Source organism: Gadus macrocephalus, chromosome 9 (assembly GCF_031168955.1).
Source record: "Gadus macrocephalus chromosome 9, ASM3116895v1".
NCBI classification, from domain to species: Eukaryota; Metazoa; Chordata; class Actinopteri; order Gadiformes; family Gadidae; genus Gadus; species Gadus macrocephalus.
The window spans coordinates 6,789,051-6,808,948 of NC_082390.1; the positions used below are offsets into that span (position 1 = coordinate 6,789,051).

Below are 19,898 nucleotides of genomic sequence, written 5' to 3' on the forward strand. Positions count from 1 at the left end.
ATAGTTTAAACACATACACACAAACACTCGCACACAACACACACACACACACACACACACACACACACACACACACACACACACACACACACACACACACACACACACACACACACACACACACACACACACACACACACACACACACACACACAGCTGTCGGTCAGAGTATCCGGGGGGCCCGGAAGGGAGCTGTCGTTACATTAACGTGGAGCCTCTATCCCTGGGCAGTGGTCACGGCTGCTTTAAAGGGCGTGTGTTTTCGGCTGGGAGATGGAGAAACGAGGAGGCTCGGCTTGTGGTGCTCTATTATTACACCTCCACTCTGAGGCGTTGGTTGGGGGATTGGTGCAGCTGCAGCAACAGCAGCCCCAGCAGGTGCACTGGGGCAGGTAGTGGAGCCACCAGCCCACCACCAACACCACCACCACCACTGCAGGGTGACCTGCATACACACATGATGATGATATCCACCGCATAGAACTGCACAGCCAACCGTGTTTTGAAACCGCTTCCCTCCACTAGCCCTGTGTCTGGTGCAACACGTTCACGCCTTTAGGGTTTACAACGTTTGATTTACGGCCCCTGATAGGCTGTTGTGGTGGGACATGACGTCGCCAGAGATAGGCCACGTGAATGAAAAAAAACAGGCCTGTATTATTTGTCTGCACTATCTCCTCATTTGACCGGTGTCTCCCCCTTCTCTGACTCCATTGTTTTGGAGCAGGATTGATTGGCCTTGTTTGCAGCATTGATTTACAGGATGTCACATCTGCATGGTCGGCTGGCAATGGTTTGATTGTCTTTTGCTGTGAGGGCATACCGTGCTGCCTATTCAGACCCTCCTAGTCCATACATGCAATGATAGCTTCAGGAAGAAGGGAAAGGAAAAGGTCAAGCAGCTGTTCAGCACTGCGGGGCTCTAGTGTTGCTGCTGTTCTTCCACTGTTTTGAAGTTTGACTGTGCATGAACGGGCATGTCAGCTAACACTTACCGAGGATGTTGCAATGTCATGCTTGGTTGTGAACCAGGAATTTACAATGGATCCTAAGGTTGGTTTTGATTTCGCCTTAGGAACTAAATAATATGCACTGCTGTTGAAGTGAAGTTTAGCTCTTTAGTTATTCCTTGTCTGATAAACCATCCCCGTATACATTTGCAAATAGATAGATAGATGATAAATACTTTAATAATCCCAGAGGGAAATTATTTAAAAAAAATCAACATGTCCCAAAGCCACGTGTTTTTTTAATTTGCTTTGTTTTTGTCTTTCCTCTTTTTCAACCATGCAAATGACCCACATGACTCAAACCCATGACTGAATCATCATGGCCTCGCCAAACAGCAAGTGTCAGGAGTCCGCGTTTGTTATCGTGCTGCAGACTCACTGCATTGCTGCAGGATCTCCCGGCCCTGTTTGTTCCTGACAGATGTTTGCTCTGTACCTGCCAGAGGCTGACGCGTGGGCGCAAATCAAATAATCGACCTCATCAGGCATTTCCCACACGTGCACCTGTAACCTAATCAAGCTATTTCCAATGCGTGCATCTGCACCCTACTATACCCACAACCACACAGGCATGCGCTCGGTGACATTTTACACAGTGAAATATGCATGCACATTCTCACACGTGGATCTTAAAAGCTCTCCGTTCCCAAGTCCTCGAAATAGGCCTACTATTTATATGAGAAGAAAAAAATGTGCATCGCCTCACATTCTCAATGTATACCTCCAGCCTGGCCAGGCCCTGTATGTGACTGGCCCACTGCTGTCCTTTCATGCCAGGGGCTAGCGTTGGAACCACCAAAACTAGAGCAGCACTCTATCCCATAATCTGCTCGTCAATCGCAGTGTCACTGGAAGGTCTGTCACACAGCACACACTATTCTCTATTATCTTCTCTCTATCTCGCTGTGTCGCTCCCTCTCTCTCTTTTTCTCTCTGACTGCAGTCTCTGTGTCTTCCTTGTGGAGGTGAATATCAAAAATACTTCAATGTAGTCAAGGTTAATATCTCCGCAATGGTTCACTTGGGTATTGTGGGATCAATGATTTAGAATTGGGCTTTTTGTGTGTGTGATTGGTGGACATGTTCATATATGACGTCTCAATGATAGCTTTTACACCACCTCATTGGCTTGGATGGAACTAGGTCACGGCAGGGTGTCTGGACCTACAGCTCAACCGTGCCCAGCATGCTCTCTATGGCTTAAAGTTGAGCGGCAGAATAACGCCACAGTACCACAGCACTCTCACTCTCTTTTACTCACTCAATCACTTGTGATTACTATCATCTCAGCCACTGCGGTTTCTTCTGAGCGGTAGCGTGTCAACCATTTAAATTTTTTCCGACTAACCTAACCATAACCTATTGAACACCTCCATAGCATTGACGATGCAAAGTTCTTGGTAAGCAATTAAGAATTTTTGATGACATGCATGTTTGTTTGAGAGTTGTTAACCTTATTTGCTAGGGAAGACAAGGAGACAGTTAAGTTTAACCTATATGCAAAAACATGTTGGGTTTGTTGCATTACTTCTCCTCTCCTGAAAGATTAGCACCAAGCATATTCCTGTAGTTTGACAGAAGGCAGTCTTAGCCACAGCTGCAAATCCTAAATGGGATTGCAAGCATGTAAATATATCCATTTGATGTTAATCAAATTGCCCAAAATTGTAAAGATAGTAAACCTTTAATCTCATAATACTGTTTAAGCAGAGTAATTAATGTTTTTGTATGTAATTATGAAATGATTATGGTTATTATCTGTTTTACAGGGTTTAATAACAGCTCTATGTGCCCCTTCCTGCGAAACAGCAGAACTAAGTCTGGCTATTATTAAAATAGAGACAAGAGCATTCGCATTGTCAGTCCCATCCTCTGTGCTCATGCACAGCAGGGGAAGCATCCAATGAGACATTTCAACGTTAAACTTACTAATAGTCGATGTTCATTACGTGTTGAAAAGAGGGGCTGTTACCGTCTATTCCTCTGGGGATGTTTATAAGAAACATTCAGGTGGCTGGTTCTTGTGGTTGTCAGTCTCCAGAGCTCAGCTTTCGTCTCATTGGCCTCATTAAATCCACACTCTAGCCCGCTAATATCTACACCCCACCAAGCGTGATTGCACCTCCAGAACCATCGCACCGGATTCATTAGACTCACAATGAACTGTCAGCACCTCTGCTCGTGACAGCGTGAGGGTGCTGGAGGTGTGGACAACGATGATTGTCCTTGGCGAGTGGTTGTGTAGGTGCCGTGACGACTTTTTTTCGTGAATCATTTAGGACAGGGGTTTAGGGAAATGCCTTTTCCCATGGCTGGATTAGAATTTCACGCTCGGTCTCACTTGATGTTATCCATTGTCTCTCCGCTGGTGTTTTTCTTCTGTATTTCACGGCTGCTGTTTACTCTACTTGTAACTCTGTTTGTTGGTTTGTTTACTCATACCCATTGCCTTTGTGTGTGTGTGTGTGTGTGTGTGTGTGTGTGTGTGTGTGTGTGTGTGTCAGCCAGACGGTCACTCTCTCTTTGTCCTCAGGGAGTGATGATGATGTCCAAGCCTTCATCTTTCAGGCTCTCTGACTGCACAACTATTAGTAATTTGAGTGTCATGGGCGAGGGGGGCTGGAGACAAATCCTCACTTCCTGCTCCGTGGAAAGATAATAGGTTCAGGGAAATTTCTATTGAAATTTAAAGGGGTGCTTCCAAGGGCCTATTTAGAGGTAATAGTGTATCTTACCCCAGCTAATCCCCCCTCTAATTGCTGTCTAATTGCTGTAATGCCGGCACAACAGGCCCCCTTTCATATTTATGGTCTAGGCTGAAACAAATTATCTGTGTCTCTTTGCCAGCCCAGTCTCCCAGCACAGCCGAACCAGACATGCTTTTGGAGGGTGGTTTTGTAGGTTCCACATGGCTAGTGTGTCTGCCGTAAGTGTGTCTGCCAGAGGCGGGGTTTCCCTCCGGAGCGTGCGGTATAAAACTATCAAACAGCATTTTTCTGTTAACATTACTGCTTTAAAAAAATACCCAGACTTCAATTTCAGTCTGATTTTAGAAATAATGAAACAGCCCCCGCTATTTCAGATTTGTAAGCAAAGGCTTTCCGCCCCTTGCCTGGTGTACACGCCCGATATATCAGGGCTCCTACATCCTGCCTCTTCCATGTCTGTCTTCCATCCCATCCCTCTGATGTTTTGTTTGTACACCCATGGTTTCACACACGCCGCAGAACATGTGCAGTGCGCCTTCCCAAAGGAGCTAATGTTGACGAGGAAACCATTAGGTTACAAATGATGCATAGGCAAATCCTCATCCAGTATCATTAGTGTGGTAGCCATGCAAGCCACACTATTGTTATCATGTTTCCTATTATTATTCTTCCTCCTCATCTTCTGTGATTATCCTACCGTTTTTGAGGGATCAACACCAAACCACGACCAAAACGCTGGGAATATATCATTGCAGTGTGCCTCTACCTTTAGGGACCAAACATTGCATACTTTAAAGAGATGTGTTTGATGGTATTACTATTTGATAAAGTGAATGGTGCAAAAACACAAAACTACAAACGTGAATACACAGGAGTTATCATATTAAATACTGTGGTAACCTGGCACGGTGAGCGAACAACCCCCTCCCAAACAGGACACAACATAGTTGGCAAAAAAACAAAAAGGACTGTTTAATCCTAAATTAAACAAAGTCTCATACGGAAAACAATACAACAACAAAAAAAAAACCTGGGGGGAATCGACGGTCCTATCCCCCGTGGGTGGAATCCCGTCACCCACGAGGACCGGTCTCTCCGTGCAGGAGCTCCATGGCTGGGAGAGCCCTGAATGAGTAGAGAAGCAAGCTATTTAAGTCCTGCTTCTCCACCTGTTCCTCAGGGGCTCTGCATGTCCTTAATTGGCCCGGGCCAGGTTGCCACAATACACAAATGTCAACTGGAAGAAAGGAGGTTTCCAAAAGGTTTAGTACCGTTGTGAGTACAGGGGTGGTTCAAGTGTCAACACTTTGACACTTGGTATGCGGTCCTCTTTTCGCCTCAAGGACCCATGATAGATGGGCCTCGATGGATATGACAAGATTTTGCTGGACCTTGAAGGTCTTCGAAAACCTTGAAAATATTATAAAAAAAAACTGACCCGTAAAACTAAATGACCCAAAATGGTGTACACATTTTTTGATTCTGTTAAAAATGGCGTAGCTATGGACGAGTTATGCAAATATATGAATATGATTATGCCAATGAGACACCATTATTCATCACCCACCAGTCCACTTCAGATAATCCCAGGGACCTACGACTTGGAGGGCCCATCAAGGACACGCCCCTTAGGTAATGTGGAAATCATTAGCATTTTTGCATTCTCATGGAATATTGCGCAAACGACGAGTTGGCTCATGCCAACAAAGGCAACCACAAGCCTTTTCTTCAGAAAATGCCAATGCGGCATAATTCTTAGTTTGGCTTGTTGACACACAATTTTAATTAGCAGATACTATGCCTCATCTGAAAGAAGCTTTGATATGATGATTTACCCAACTTGTCAGAAGCAGGGATTGAAGCCAATGCTTCTGAGAGTTAGATCAGGGTAAATTGTGGTGGGAGAAAAAGTCTAGTCTTGTCCTCCGTTTTGGGGAGTTTTAAGATTTTCCAACATTATTGGCTGCTTTGACTTGCGAGCGTTGAAGTTCTTGGCTGTCCAAGCAGCAAAGGACTCCAAGGTAGGGCAGAGTCTTACTTGGTAGTGTGAGTGAGTCAGTCAACCATGGAGCAAGTGTGTCTGTCAAAACAAAGCCTTCTTTTTCAACCACGCTCCTACACTCTGACTTCCTGTGATGTCAGCTCAGCTGTCAGTCAGTGTTCACCAAAGTGCTGACCTCTCTCTCTTTCGGTCCTCCTCGCCTCCCGTCTTTCTTCACGCAGGGTCTCTGTGAGGAGGTGTTACATTCTCAAAAAGTCTGGAATATTTAAATGTCAAATAAAAGGGCTAAAAGGGTATTAAAAAGTCCTGCGTCTAATTAGTGTAGGTCTTAGTTTTTAGTTAGTTCTTAGTTTTCTGTTGGACCTATGGTTGGAACTTTGTAGCTGGTTGATTATTTGTGTGTCTGCGACATTAATATTATAATGTATTTCAAGGGGTATTAAAAACGTTGTATAGTGTAATTTATTGAAATCTGCAGATTCCCTGTCATGTTATCACTAGCAGTGCATTCAACATTGTCTTAACCTTGGGTGAATTTGTGGGTGTTTAGATCTGAGATAATAGGCCCTTCGTGGTAAAACTTGTGTCACCGAAGCATGGTGGCTTCGTATTAATCATCTAGGCTGTTCTGAGAGGTCCAATACCGGCAGTCATTGCTTTGTGGAAGTTGTAATTATGATCACTGGAGCGTTATGTGGCATGACACGGTTCACTACCCTTAACTCACTGGTCTGCCCGAAGGTTTGACCTCCCCTCATTGATTGGCCTGTTTTGTAAGCCAAAATTGGCCCCTTTGTTTTATTTTATAGTGGCAAAGAAACGTCTAACTTTTATTATCAACAGCCTTATTATTGGCGGACACATTCTTCAAATCCTTTTCTATCTTTCTATCCATAATAATTTCCGTCGTCTTGAAGCCCTCCTTGTCTGTTTAAGAATACGATTTTCCTGGTCACGTTTACCCTTCAGCGACTGGCTGTTTTAATCTCGCTAGTCGATGCAAGCAGATGTACACTTAATTTCGTCTCATTGACTTACTCAAATCCTGTCAAACCATGCATCCATCCGCGCTGCCAAGCTAGAAATAGCTCTTGGAGATGGATCTCCCAGCTCATCTGTTCTCCAAGAATCACTTGGTACATCATCAATCACTGTGTTTATCTCATCAGAGACAGCTGGGCCTGCCCTGTCTCAGCCTCCATCGCTGAGAGGCCGCTTGCGTCTATTGAGAGCCATCGCACCCTTAACTCTCCATCACTTTCCAGGCCAGGACGGACCTAGCCCTCCACTCGATTAAGTAAACCTAAGTCTGTGTGTGTCTTTGTATGTGTGTGTGTGTGTGCCTGTGGGTGCGCGGGTGAGGCTAGCAATCTCAATAGCAAGAAAGAACAGCTATCTTTTATAATATCATTCTCAGGACTATATGAAAGGCTGGATTTAGAGTGAGCCTTGGGACTTGGGGTTTACAGGCCGAAATACTAAATTCAGCCATAGGCTATAACTCCCCTCCCCTTGCCTCCTCTCCTTCTACAGTCAGGTCATATCCTAACATTCCCTTAGATCTCTTAGAACTTGCTGATAAAGGGGCCTTCTATGCAGGCATGCTCTTTCCCCATCACTGGCTCGGAACGAGTGCATTGTGTTTGAGTGATGGCAAACAAACCCCCCAATTAGCACTAACTTCTCCAATGGACTGCTGCTGTTTGGCCCTGAGCTCATGTTACACCTGCAGCAGTGTAGCAACAAACGTTAATGTACCGCTAGACCAACCTCTAGTCCTCGACATACACAGAGCGGCGGGGGGGGGGGGGGTGGAGCATAGTTAAAGGGCCAGAGAAGAGATGGTAGGCATGAAGCCGAGGATTTTTGGCCCTTTCTTCTGAGAGCTGTGAAGAAGCATGTGAAAGCTGCACAGCTTCCGCTGCTGTCCGTCTCTCTCCAGCATTACGTGGGTAGCTATTATGTCTGATTGCTCTCCCTCTGCTTGGACGGGAGGCAGCTTGTGATGCGTAGGCCATAGTTGGAGTGCAATGCTCCTTAACCCAGTCCTAATCAAGCCAGTGGTTCTCTTGGCTTGACCGCTCTGAGTAGCCACTATGCAACCATAATGATTCATAGTCTGATGGGAAACACAGGATAATTTGTCACGTTTTGCTGGAATTGCTCACAAAGTATATTGTAATATATATATTTTTAGATGTTATTTTACACATTGACCTAGGTCTTTGATGTCGGCACAGTGTTGCAACACCAGTCCCTTTTCCTCTCCAAATATAGCAGAGACGTTTTAATATTTAACCTGCTTAACAGCAAGCCTCTCCACGTGAAGCATTTCCCCGAAATGGCTTTTTAACGGCTCAGTCAACCACTCATCACATCCCCGCCCACCCACTCAACCATGTATTTCCACTACGGTCCTGGCAGGAGCAGCCTGCTCTCGACGGTTCAGTGGCTTTGGCTTTGATAAAATAAACAAGACCCCCTTTGCTTACCTAACCTTGCCATCCTCCCAGTGTCATAAAGTGGTGTTTAGCTTTGAGCTGGACTTAAGCAACGTTCCTGGGCCCAGACGGAAAACATGGGGAGTTCCATGTGTGTGTTTGGTGTGGCCGGGCGGTGGCCGTCTCCACACCCAGGCCAAACATTCTTGGAAACAAGCTGTTTGACTCCCACGAACCTTCTGATGTATCCACACACGTTCCTCTCCTCTCCCCCCTTCCCCTCTTGATGCCCTCCTCCCAACCAGGCCCAGTCTTGCGTTGATATGCACTAATCCATTTTATCTATTCCGTCTCATATCTTATTTTGTAAAGAACATGACAGTTTGAGCTATGTAGATATTTTCCGGCGTCACTTCTTAAATGCGAGTAATCAGTTAAGGAGTGTTAACCGAGGCTGCTGGAGCCAAGATCGGGATGTGAGGAGGAGGAGGTGGAGGAAGCCTGAAGTTCACTGAACTTTATTTCACGAGTCAAGAATGTGAAGGGCTTGGCCCTAAGAGTAAATGTCGTTTAGAACAAGGGGGTGTCAATACCAAGATGATGCAAATCAAATGAACAAGCTTGACTTTAAGGTTGGTTTTTGTCGGTGTCAAAAAATAGGATGCGTGCAGATGGCCGAACAGCTTGAGTTGAATATCCCCCCCCGATCCTTTTGGGGGTTGGGTTGGGGGTCTTCTTGTTCCCATCCCACCAGCATGGATCTGGTCACTAGATATATAGTCCATTTCCCCTGTCGTCCTATTAAGCCTCCACTTCTTCTCCCCTCCCGGGGTGTGTTGGCTGTTCTGCACCCCTGGGCTCTCAAACATGAGAGGGCCTCCCTCTCCCTGGAGGACCAAGGGAAGCGAGGGGCTCTCAGTGTTAGCCGACCCCTCCCTCTCCCCTCCCTCTCCCTCCCCCCCCCCCCACACACACACACACACACTTGCCCCAAGAATGGATACATGATGAATTATTTAGTTAGTTGTAGAGCTATTGAAGGAAGTTCTCCTCTCATGGTGTTAATGTGTGATTGTTGGATAGGATTCAGAAAAAAACATTATGGCTTACTACTAGAGAATTCTTCTAGGCTGTGTGATACATATACACTGTATGCATCTCTGTGTGTGTGTGTGTGGGTGTGTGTGTCTGAGTTTGTGAGCTCTGCAAGGATGAACTGGAGTGTGCTCAAACCAGCTCTGCCCACACAGAACAAGAGGAGAAAGGCAGACAGTGAGAGGCCATTGACGGTCTTCCTGGGCCTTTGACTGGGCCCAGCAGGTCTATAGCTGGAGAAGCTGTTTGGTGACTAGATCTGGGGCAGGGGGGGCTGGGGTCATAGTCCAGGCTTTAATGTCCTCAATAGTCACCGGCTCCCTACTGAACCTACTTAATATGCAGTTCTTTTCACCTACCGCTTCCCATTGAAGCAAACAAGCTATGGTTAAAGTGGGCTATTCCGAAAGCCGGAAGTGGATAACAAAGCAAACATTACAATCTCTTGTCTGTATCAAGCGTTGCATTCGAAAACCTTATTGTGGGTTTTTGATGGAATATTTCACAATACTTTGTAGATTGTTTGGGTATGTGAGTGTGACACTGCTTGAGGAGTTGTCACCCCACAGCCACATGACAGCAGCGTTTCCAGTGTAAAAGTCACAACATAAACACAAGCAAATCTATGCTGAGCTATCAAGAATGTAAGCAAGTTCATCAGCAGTGCTTCCATCTAATCTCATTTGTACTTGCGATTTCAGCTGTTTACTGTTTTTGGTGTGACCATTTTGGGGAATTCAAAACGTATTATCTCATTCATTTCTAAATCACTCCCCTAGCAGAGACTAGGCTCCCCTGAATCGATAACTTCCTCGTTATTCTTCCTGGACGGCGCTTTCCTCATTTTGAGTTGGGAGTGAGCAGCGAGGCTGCTCTCGCCATTTAGCTTTGGATCCGGAGCGTGACATCACTCGCCTCTCGGGTTTCAGCAATTTTTACTACTGGCTACACACGCGTTCCGCCGCGCCGCTCTGTCAGCTGGGACGCTCTGCTCTGCTTCCAACACTGTGGAGGAGGCGCACTTCACCGGAGACGCTCCGAGCTAACGGGCTCTCACCGGACTCTCTTTTTAGTCGGCTCTTTCGCTGCGTCTTATCACTGTCCCTCGCCTGGATACACGGTTACATGATCGGATCGGCTGTCTCGGAAACGTTTGTGAAGCCGCTCAGTGTGAGTAAATTCGTTTTTCCGATATTGATTTCGGCTGCATTTGCGGTTCTCTGTTGGTGATTTGAGGCTATTTGCGACGCTGTGCGTCTTAATGTATGTGTTTCCCATCTGCTCAGGTGTTCTCTCTGCCTTATGTCGAGTGTTTTTTTCTATCCCATGCATGTTTTTGCGTCGATATCCAATAATGGGTTGGGGATAATTTGTTTGGCACGTGTGGTAGGCTGCACGGATACAAACAGCAGCTGCAACACCAGAGTGCAATAGTTGACCAGACGCGCTGTTTTTAATCAATGTGCGCAATGTTAACGACCTGCGACGTCAATGCGGACAGGGTGGAGGACTGATCGTATTGTGGTCACTTATATACGATATATATTATATATGAAGTTTCAGATAATACCAAGCGATATCAATGGGAACAGTGAGCCGGATATGTGGAGGTTCCTTTTAATTTTCACGTTTTATCAGTCTGTGGAGAGAGTGTTTTGCTTTGCTGGCATAGTATTTTCAAAACAAAATGAGCGTGTGAGTGTAACACTATACTGTAGTCAGCTACCGTATGGGCCCTAGGCAGTGGTTCAAGGTAGGCAGTCGTTTGAGGTTAAACTGTAACCCCAACCCCTATACACACACACACACACACACACACACACACACACACACACACACACACACACACACACACACACACACACACACACACACACCAATGTTGGCCAGTTTGTAATAAGTAATAGTAGGCCTTTATTTTTCAATGTTACCCCTGTCTGAGTTCGATGTAGAACCTGCTACTCAAACAGAATGGATGTGGGTGTGGTATGCCTTTTAGCAAATCACTTGCTGGCAGAAAGAAAGCTGTCATTGTAGTCATCGGGTTTCTCCTGGGAGACGATACACAAATGCACTAATTAAGTAAATGGGACACATACAGCAGTGTTTTCCAAAGCCTGACTTCCCTAAAATGAAGCACTTCACCTGAAGCTAGAGAGCCATACGGCTATCGATCGTCTGTCAAGCCCAACTTCAGTTCAGTGTCCCAGAATATAGCCGAATCTCCCCGCTTCGTCCTTTATACAGCAGAATATACATCAGGTTTCTTTCCTTATATGACATGGTTTTGTGTTCACCCTCCTTCCACAATCGACAAGGTAACACTACAATAGAAGTAGAGGATTGAAAATGGGATTATTAGTTTTGAGCCATCAACACCAATATTTTTTGCATAATTGTATAATTTCTTGCCCAATATTTATTTTCTGGGCTTTATTATATACTGTAAAGAATATGCATTTCTGTCATCGGGATTGGCTCCTTGACACCTTATGCGTGTTGTGGTTTTTACAGACCACTCTTCCAAGCCATGCTGCTTGCGTGTTTGTGTGTGTTCTATTCAACTCTAGTGTATAGTCTGTTTAATCTGTGTGATTTCAGACGAGAGAGAGAGAGAGGGAGAGGGAGAGAGAGAGACGTCAGGTCACTCTGAATGCATGTGTGGCGTTTTCGGTTGATTGATATCGTTTCCCGAGCTCGGTGGGCCAGTGGCGTCTCCTCACCCACCACACTTTGTTCTGCCCCGAGCCTAGAACAATACAGCGATGAGGACTGCAGTAAAAACAGTTGGTCTCATGGGGGCTAGCCCCTGGAAAAACCAACTCTCGCTGCCTGAGAAAACGTCAAGGAGGGTGGGGGTGTTATGCCGGCCAGAGGGAAGATTCAACCAGTAAAACTGCAGAAACCAGGGAAACAAGCCCCACCCCCCGGCTATGTCCTCCCATTCCAGCTTCAGCTCCTGTTTTTCATACCGTCCCATTTCAATTATTATGATTATTAAATGCATGCTGAGAGCAGGCAGCCAGGAGCCGTCTTGCACAAGTTGATTTGAGAAAGTTTTTAATATCTGCCACATTTGAAAGTGATTCAGTGCCCCCAACCTCCAGCGCTGTGTTTTTGCTTTGAAAGCACATCCTTCGTGACTTGCCGACTGGAGTGAAAATAACATTTCATATTCAAGAAATTGCCTCGTAGTATTCTCACTCCTCTGAACACGCAGTCCTGAACAATTTCTGTCAAAAAGCTACCCTCCCATGGATCACCAAATTCAAAACACACCACTGTAACCACACAATATTTCAGTGACGAGGCAAAAATAATAAATAGTACACACTTTAAAAACAATAGTGATGCATTTGCCATGAAGGCAATAAGCAATTCTGAATTAAAACACATAACATTGCAATTTGGCCTGCAGTTGTACAGGTAATTGTATTTAAGTTTCACTGACTTCTACTGAAACCACAAATTACTTTAAGTTTTAGTTAAACTTTAATGTGTGTGTGTGTGTGTGTGTGTGTGTGTGTGTGTGTGTGTGTGTGTGTGTGTGTGTGTGTGTGTGTGTGTGTGTGTGTGTGTGTGTGTGTGTGTGTGTGTGTGTGTGTGTGTGTGTGTGTGTGTCATGCTTTTTAAATGTTTGTTCTCGGTTTTTACCAGAGTAGAAAGTAAACCCATACCCTATTCTCACTAGTTGAACAAAGTAGGGCAGGTAGAGCTGCTGCCAACTTTAAACATTTGAACACAGGGTTTATTGATGGAAAGGCCTTATTTTGCATATGTAAGCTGTTTCAGTTCTTCTGTACACCTCTGCACATTAATTTCCTCATTCACCTGCAATGTAGCATTATGTCACAGACAAAGATATGTTTGTAGAGCATGGCATCAACACTGTCACAATCAGATATTCAAATGCCTTCCGGATCTTGCAACCAGCTGATCCCAAACCCATAATATCCTTACTGCATTAGTTCTACAGCAAAACGCGCCTTGGTTGCCTTCACAGTATACTGTCGTCATTCAGTTTAATGTAATGGGAGTTATCTTCCAGTGTAGTTGGAGGCAGTATGTATTTATAGAAGACACAAGAGCAGAGGGAGATCATTGTTTCGATACGCCTGAGTGGCTGCCTGAACTGGAACAGAACAGAGCCAATCATCATCGCAGTGTTGCTTTACTATTGTCTGGGGCAAACAGATGTGACAATGCTATTAAATCTGGGATGATGTCAATTCAAACCATTCTCGTTTCTTTAAAACATTTTCTTTTTAAAATCGTTGTGTATAAAGTAATTGGAAGAGCATGTTTAGTCCAGTCCGCCTTCTAGCTAGTAAACATGTTTGTTAGTGGTGTCGTTGTCTTAAGTGGTTGTATTTTTATTTTTAAAACCTGCTGGGGAAAAGAACATCCAAAACAAGCTAGGGTAAGACCATTTTCCATGTTGACCCCTGGAGCATGAGCCCTTAATACTAGGACTCACAGCTAATGACGGAGAACAGAGCAGAATCCATCCAAGAACAAGCCCTGCCTCACCACAGGGTCAACCCAGCTAACAGCTCACCTCTCCTGCCTCTCTGCACCATCCGTCTCTGAAGGGGTTGGGACCTCCTGCTGTACTTTCCTCCCGGCATGACCATTTTTCATCTCGGCTCTAAAGGACACGAAAGACCCAAGCTAGAAGGACGGGCAGAAAAAAAAGAAAGGCTGCTGCCTTAATTTCAAGGGGAAATGTTACCAGATGCCCCCCTTCACCAATACGGCTCCTGTGGCTTTGGGCTTGCATATATTTTAGTTCAGTGACCTCAGACCACATCCTTGTGATGGTCTTTGAATGCTGCAGCAGCAGCTAAGGTTGGTTGGCTGAGGCTTTTGGCAAGAATGTTTAAACTGTTATATTAAATAGAAAAGTGTAATGGTAACCTTTTGGACCGTGTTGTAGTGATTAGGTATCATTGGTATGCTGCCACTTTTGCATTGCCTGGGTTGCTTGACAATCACTTTTCTGTTCTGTGACAAATTAATATCCGATGTTCTTTTTGATTATAGCTTCTTCAAGCCAATAATGTGCCATCAAATTGCTGGAGATAATATCTCCCTTCATTTTGGATTTTGGAATCAGTTTGTGTACATAATTCTTTTGCCAGGACTTTGCAAGGGAGGTAGAAGGAATGCCGTAGGAATATATTAGTGATACGAAAGGTGCATACTTATATTTGGGTATTATTACTAGTTATCAAATCATCTCCCGTATTTTGATCTCCCAGTTTTTCATGTATTTTTACACAGATCCAAGGGAGAATGTTCATTTCATTTCAGAGGACGATTCAGCTCTTTGATGTAGCCCTCTTCTTAGCACTCTTATAAACACTGACCTGGCACATTGAATACATCTGTAGATCCTTATTTAACGCCAGGAGGGGCTTTTGCTCTTCATGTCCCGACCATTTCAATACTATCTGACCTGAGCACTAGTTTTATCTTCAAGGCGGTTTCACTACTAAGAGTTTGGACAGTTTTCCATTTTATCTTGCTGCAGAGCTCCATATCTGCAGACTTCACAAAGATGAGTTTTCTGCTTTTCCCTGGGTCGTTACCAGCTACCATAACACTGCTGAAAGTGCTACTCCTGCACGCCTGTAATCAGTCACCAAATATTTTGGTGTTTTGAGATATGGCAGATCATATACTGTGCCGGGAGCAGTGCTATTACTGGCCAGAACATTGGTGTTCTTGCTTCAAAGAAAGGCTGATTGATGACTTATTACAGTAAAATAAGAGGCAGTGGGTAGAGTTGTGCATCTCACTATTATTACTAGCACCTGCCGTCCATGAGTGGAGAGACTGATTTAGACTTCCTACATTCTATAACAGCTATAAAGGGCCCTTTGTTGAACCTAAAGCGGATGTAAAAGTAACAGTAACAACTGCTGTTATGCACCATGTTGTGCTCATCGTGGTTCTCCTGCATCTCGTCCCACACCGTGAGACTGCATCTCCCTGACTTGCCTTTCTCTTCACCTTATGTCTGATGGGACCTCTGAAGAGTGAGTTATTAGCAAACCCATGCACGGTGCACTGTCTGCGTCTTCATTCCACACCACGCAGCCTCCTGCCAACAATGCCTCCAGTAATTATAGGCTAGCGCGAGGCAGAGGGCTGCACTCTGGGCTAAAATGGAACCCAACCCTATACTTTATATGTATTATTTGCTCGTTCCAGTGCACGAGAGGCCCGTGTTTAAAGCGGTATTTTTGGGTTTCAGTTTGACTCTGTTGAAAGCCAAGTGAGTTAAATTATGAAAAGATTTGACGTCTGAATGGAATAGTATTCGGTCCTGGGATGTTTTCCTTTGTCTTAAAATGAGTGTGCATGTCCAGTGCTTGGTCTTTCCATTGTCTGTACAGGGAGTCACAGTAGTAACCTGTGAATGGCTGGATGATACTTGCTTTAATCCTTTTGGATGGTACGCCGGTATGTGCAAGTCTTAAGTTGCAAATCTCCCAGCTTTCTTGCGACATTTGCGGAGGCACGTCCCCTTTTGGTCATAGTAGCTTTCCCGTTTCTCATTGGCTAGTCATTGTTATTGTTAGTTACATTAGCCTCTTTAGCAAACCAGCTCGAAAACAAACAACACAACTTTACATTGTATTGCACGCACAGCAAGACCGTGCAATGAATAAATTGGTTACCGGCATATAAACGACCACCGTGATACAAATACAAAGAAAATAAATCTCTTTACAGGCGCAGACATTGTTGTTGACGAGTAGTACGGTCGGCCTCACTGAACTCGCTTTACTTTCAAAGCGATGAGATACTATGACCAAAAGGCGGCCTGCCTAATTGAAATGCCTCAAGAAAGCTGGGAGATTAGCAACTTGCGACTTGCACGTACCGGCGTACCATCCAAATGGATTTCAGCATCAGATAAACCCCCCACCAGCAGGGTTACCAGGCACTCTTTGCTCATTGGGCGAAAGAGCAGCACTACATTCCTCTTACATTGTGTATTATGACGAACCATTTTAGTATCAGACATTCAATTTTCTGTTTTAATACATTACAATTATTTTCCAACTCCTAGTCCTTATCGATGGCGTTTAATTGTAATCGCCTGATATGTAGGAGGAGCAGTTGTTGTTTTGCAACCCCACTAGATAGCAACCCCCTCCGGCCTTGAAGATCACACAGGTCACTGACCCCACGTCAGTGGAATGCTTCGGTTGTTGCAGACGTCCCAGCCTTCCCATGCCCCTCCTACTCCTCTAGAACTGTGTGGTCTCTGTCCTGGTGCTAATCACGTCAGTATGGAAGGGCCTTTTTTGTGGCTGTAATTACACGACCGGCTGGGTGGGTGGCTTCCTCGATGGCTCTGTGATTAGATGGAGAGTGCAGGGGTGCAAGGCATGCTACTGGATCACGAAGTTTGAGAAAGGCTTTTCTTTACTGCTGCCAGTACTTATAAATCCCAGAGTTTGGAGTGTGTTGTATCGTGCTAAACAAGGAGTTGAAAGATGTTGAAGTTCACCACTAAACAATATTCAAGGTCAGTATTATATATGTGTATACTTAATATTTGATATGTTGATTTGGTCCCATGTGGTTCTGTCGCCGATGCTGCTAGACAGTTTTGCATTTGGTTGTGTGCATTGGAGAACAAATATGCAATGTATTCTGCCTACTTCAACCTCAGCTCATCGCGGTCCGCAAAACTCTTTCATGTTGTTATGTGGGTGTGAAAGTGAAAGTCATTTCGGAATATAAATATTTGAAAACTCACTGATAATATCTCCACTGTTGTGACAACAGCTTCCCTATTGGGCCTCTACTGCCCTCACTAAGTCTCTCGTCTTCTTCGCCCTACCACAACTGAATACAACCTTTTATTTATTTACTTACTCTCCCCACACCTACTGGTTAATCTACCATTGGAAGCGTGTCTTCAACTGGTAACCTCATTGGAGAAAGCCAGTGTTTTGTGATAGTCACAATAAGAGGCCTGTTCCTCCACTCTGTTTGAAGGATGGGCTTTGACAGCAAGGCTCATTGTTGTTGACAGCTGTAAGTGTCTGAGTGTGCTGTTTTCGCTGCCTACTTATTTTCTCCTTTCCTTATTCTCTCTTTCCTCCCTCCAGCCACAATGAGCGGAAGGTGACCTGCAAACATCCCGTCTCCGGCATCCCATCACAAGACAACTGCATCTTTGTTGTCAACGAACAGTAAGTCTCTTCTTTGTGCCTCTGGAAATGCTGCCCAGCCACATTGCTGAGCTCTGCCATCACACGTTTAGACTGCCCGATATGTGTATCAGACATCAGCGTGTAGCAACGCGTAGCCATGGCAGCACTTTCATATTGACAACAACATTGTCGTGCTGTGGCTGGTAGGGTCTGTGCTGGTGGTATGTCGGACTGCTAGGGGCTGGGGGCAGATGTATGGCGGCTTTGATACTTCTAGAGCCCGTGAACAATATGGTAATGTGCCTTGTCTATGACAGTCAACATAAAATCGATTCCATTTCTCACTGTTTCTCACGGAAATAAGACCGTAATCAAGAGAAAACAGGATTAAAATCCAATGTTTTTGACAGTCTCTGTTTGTGAACGTTCCACTGCCCTCCGAAAGCCTTTTCTCGTGGCGTTGAATTGTAACTCGGTGTACTCTTCAACGTCATGACCAGGGGACACCGCTGGCGAGGTGTGTGTGGTCTTCTGGAGCTCCCTATGTGCAGAGGCTGATGGGGACGGCTGCGTCAGAGAGGATTAGGCTCTCAAACACATAAGAAAGACTATTCTTCAAAAGTTCCACAAAGTTGGCGTTGATTGTATTCATGGGGATAACACGCCCCCCTTCTTTCGCGAAGGCCAAACCAAAAACAATGTCTTTGTTTTTTAAATCTGTGTTTGAATGCGACACCTAGACCTTAAGTCTGCTTACGAAAGCGTTAAGTCGCTCATTATCGGCACTTTGACCTTGGAGGACTTCATGCCCGTGCTGTCTGAACAAATGCAAGAGCCTAAGCCATCAGTAGAGCAGCCGATGTGACCTCCTGTCCTACTACCTGCAGCGGTAACACATGCTTTGTGCTCAGGTTTCAGTTAATACATAAGGACAAGAGTTCAATTAACGTCCCCTTTTTAACGAGGCTCAGCCAGAATAAAGACAGGAAGTAAGTGAGAAGCTCCCACAAAGGGGAAGGTGAGGCTGAACTTCAGACACTCTCCACTTCCTTCAGTGTGGACACTTATAATTACTTAGAGGAGTGTTGACCTCTGTTCAGGAGGGTTAAGGGAAGTATGTGGATGAAAATGAAGAGCTTGGGTTGTATCAACGGCTTCATATCCTCATTGTCGGAGGACTCTTTTCTCTCGTAAATAGATGGACACTTATAGAAAGGCTGTCATTATTGAGACCTTGCAGTGTAATGTATACACCTAGCCAAATGTCTATTGGCTGAACTTTCAGGCCTTCCTTTCACAAGTCTGGCGTAAACAGATTGGCTTGCTTGTCAAATCCCATCAAGATAGATGATCATCTTTTTATTACGTAGAAATGTTTGCTTATTCAGTGTTCAAAACCAAACCAACGTCCTTCCCTTTTCTCTGTTCATAGAACAAAAATCTCCCCAATTTCCACATGACTAAAAACACATGACCTGACCCCTGCTTGAATAGGGGATGCTTCTTTGTCAGGTTTATTTTTCAGCAGTCATAATACACACTCTTGACACATTCCTCTCATCATGACTATCACCTCCTTGTTGTTCCTCAAACTCTCAGTACACAGTGTTATTGCAAGTTTAAACATGAATTGTTTTCACCAAAATGATAGGAAAAACGGATTGAACCCTATTGGGTTCAATCCAATAGGGTATCAATCATAGTAGCTACAAAAAAAACTACAAATCCAATTAACTTGCACCTAAAAGTTGAAATGCCTACCAAAGGTCTTGGTAACGGCACCGAGGAAATGGACATAATGCTTGACTATTGGAGATACTGCTCTTAATCCTGCAGTTGGCTGTGTTTCATCAACATTAAAGAAGGGGGGGGGGGGAAATCCTCTGCCTCTGCCTCCGCCAGTAAGAAAAAGGCAAATTAAAAAGTTAAGCTGCCTCCCCCATCCCTTGGATGAAGATACAAATGACTGCTAATCGGCTCCGTGCACAAGAGCTCTAATCAGGAGTCCAATAAATGCATATAAGGGATGAAATCCGCTAGGCAGAATTGTTCTTATTGATACAAATGTTTGTCTTCGAAGTCCATTTGCATGCATACACTTATCACATAGGCAATTAACCGACTGTGAAAATTGGTATACAGATGAGACCAAAGTTGTATAATTACATAGATGGGTAAGCATAACTTCAACTTAAATGATTTAACTTGCACATCTTACTTAAAGCGAATCATGGCGTTTACGTCTTCCACTAGCTTCGTGATGGCTGTCATACTAAAGTCATTGAGACTGAGCTCACTCACATCACATAAATAGCAATTATATGTTATGCTCCCACTTTGAATTCAATTGAAGCTGATTCCAAGGGGCCTTTAATATTGTACAGTGAATGCTAGCATAATTCACATGTCAAATTATAGCATCTAGTAAGCCCAGGTTTTGAACGTGTTCCGCTTGACATGTTTTT

General features: G+C 44.6%; 1 protein-coding gene across 1 annotated transcript in view; it reads left to right on the top strand.

Annotated features, from left to right (window-relative positions):
• LOC132464217 (pleckstrin homology domain-containing family A member 5-like) overlaps positions 1-19,898 on the top strand; it is a 68,029-nt gene that overhangs the window by 16,739 nt on the left and 31,392 nt on the right. Inside the window, 1 exon segment of the mRNA XM_060060491.1 lies at positions 17,389-17,472. Coding sequence (XP_059916474.1) covers positions 17,389-17,472 — 84 coding nt within the window.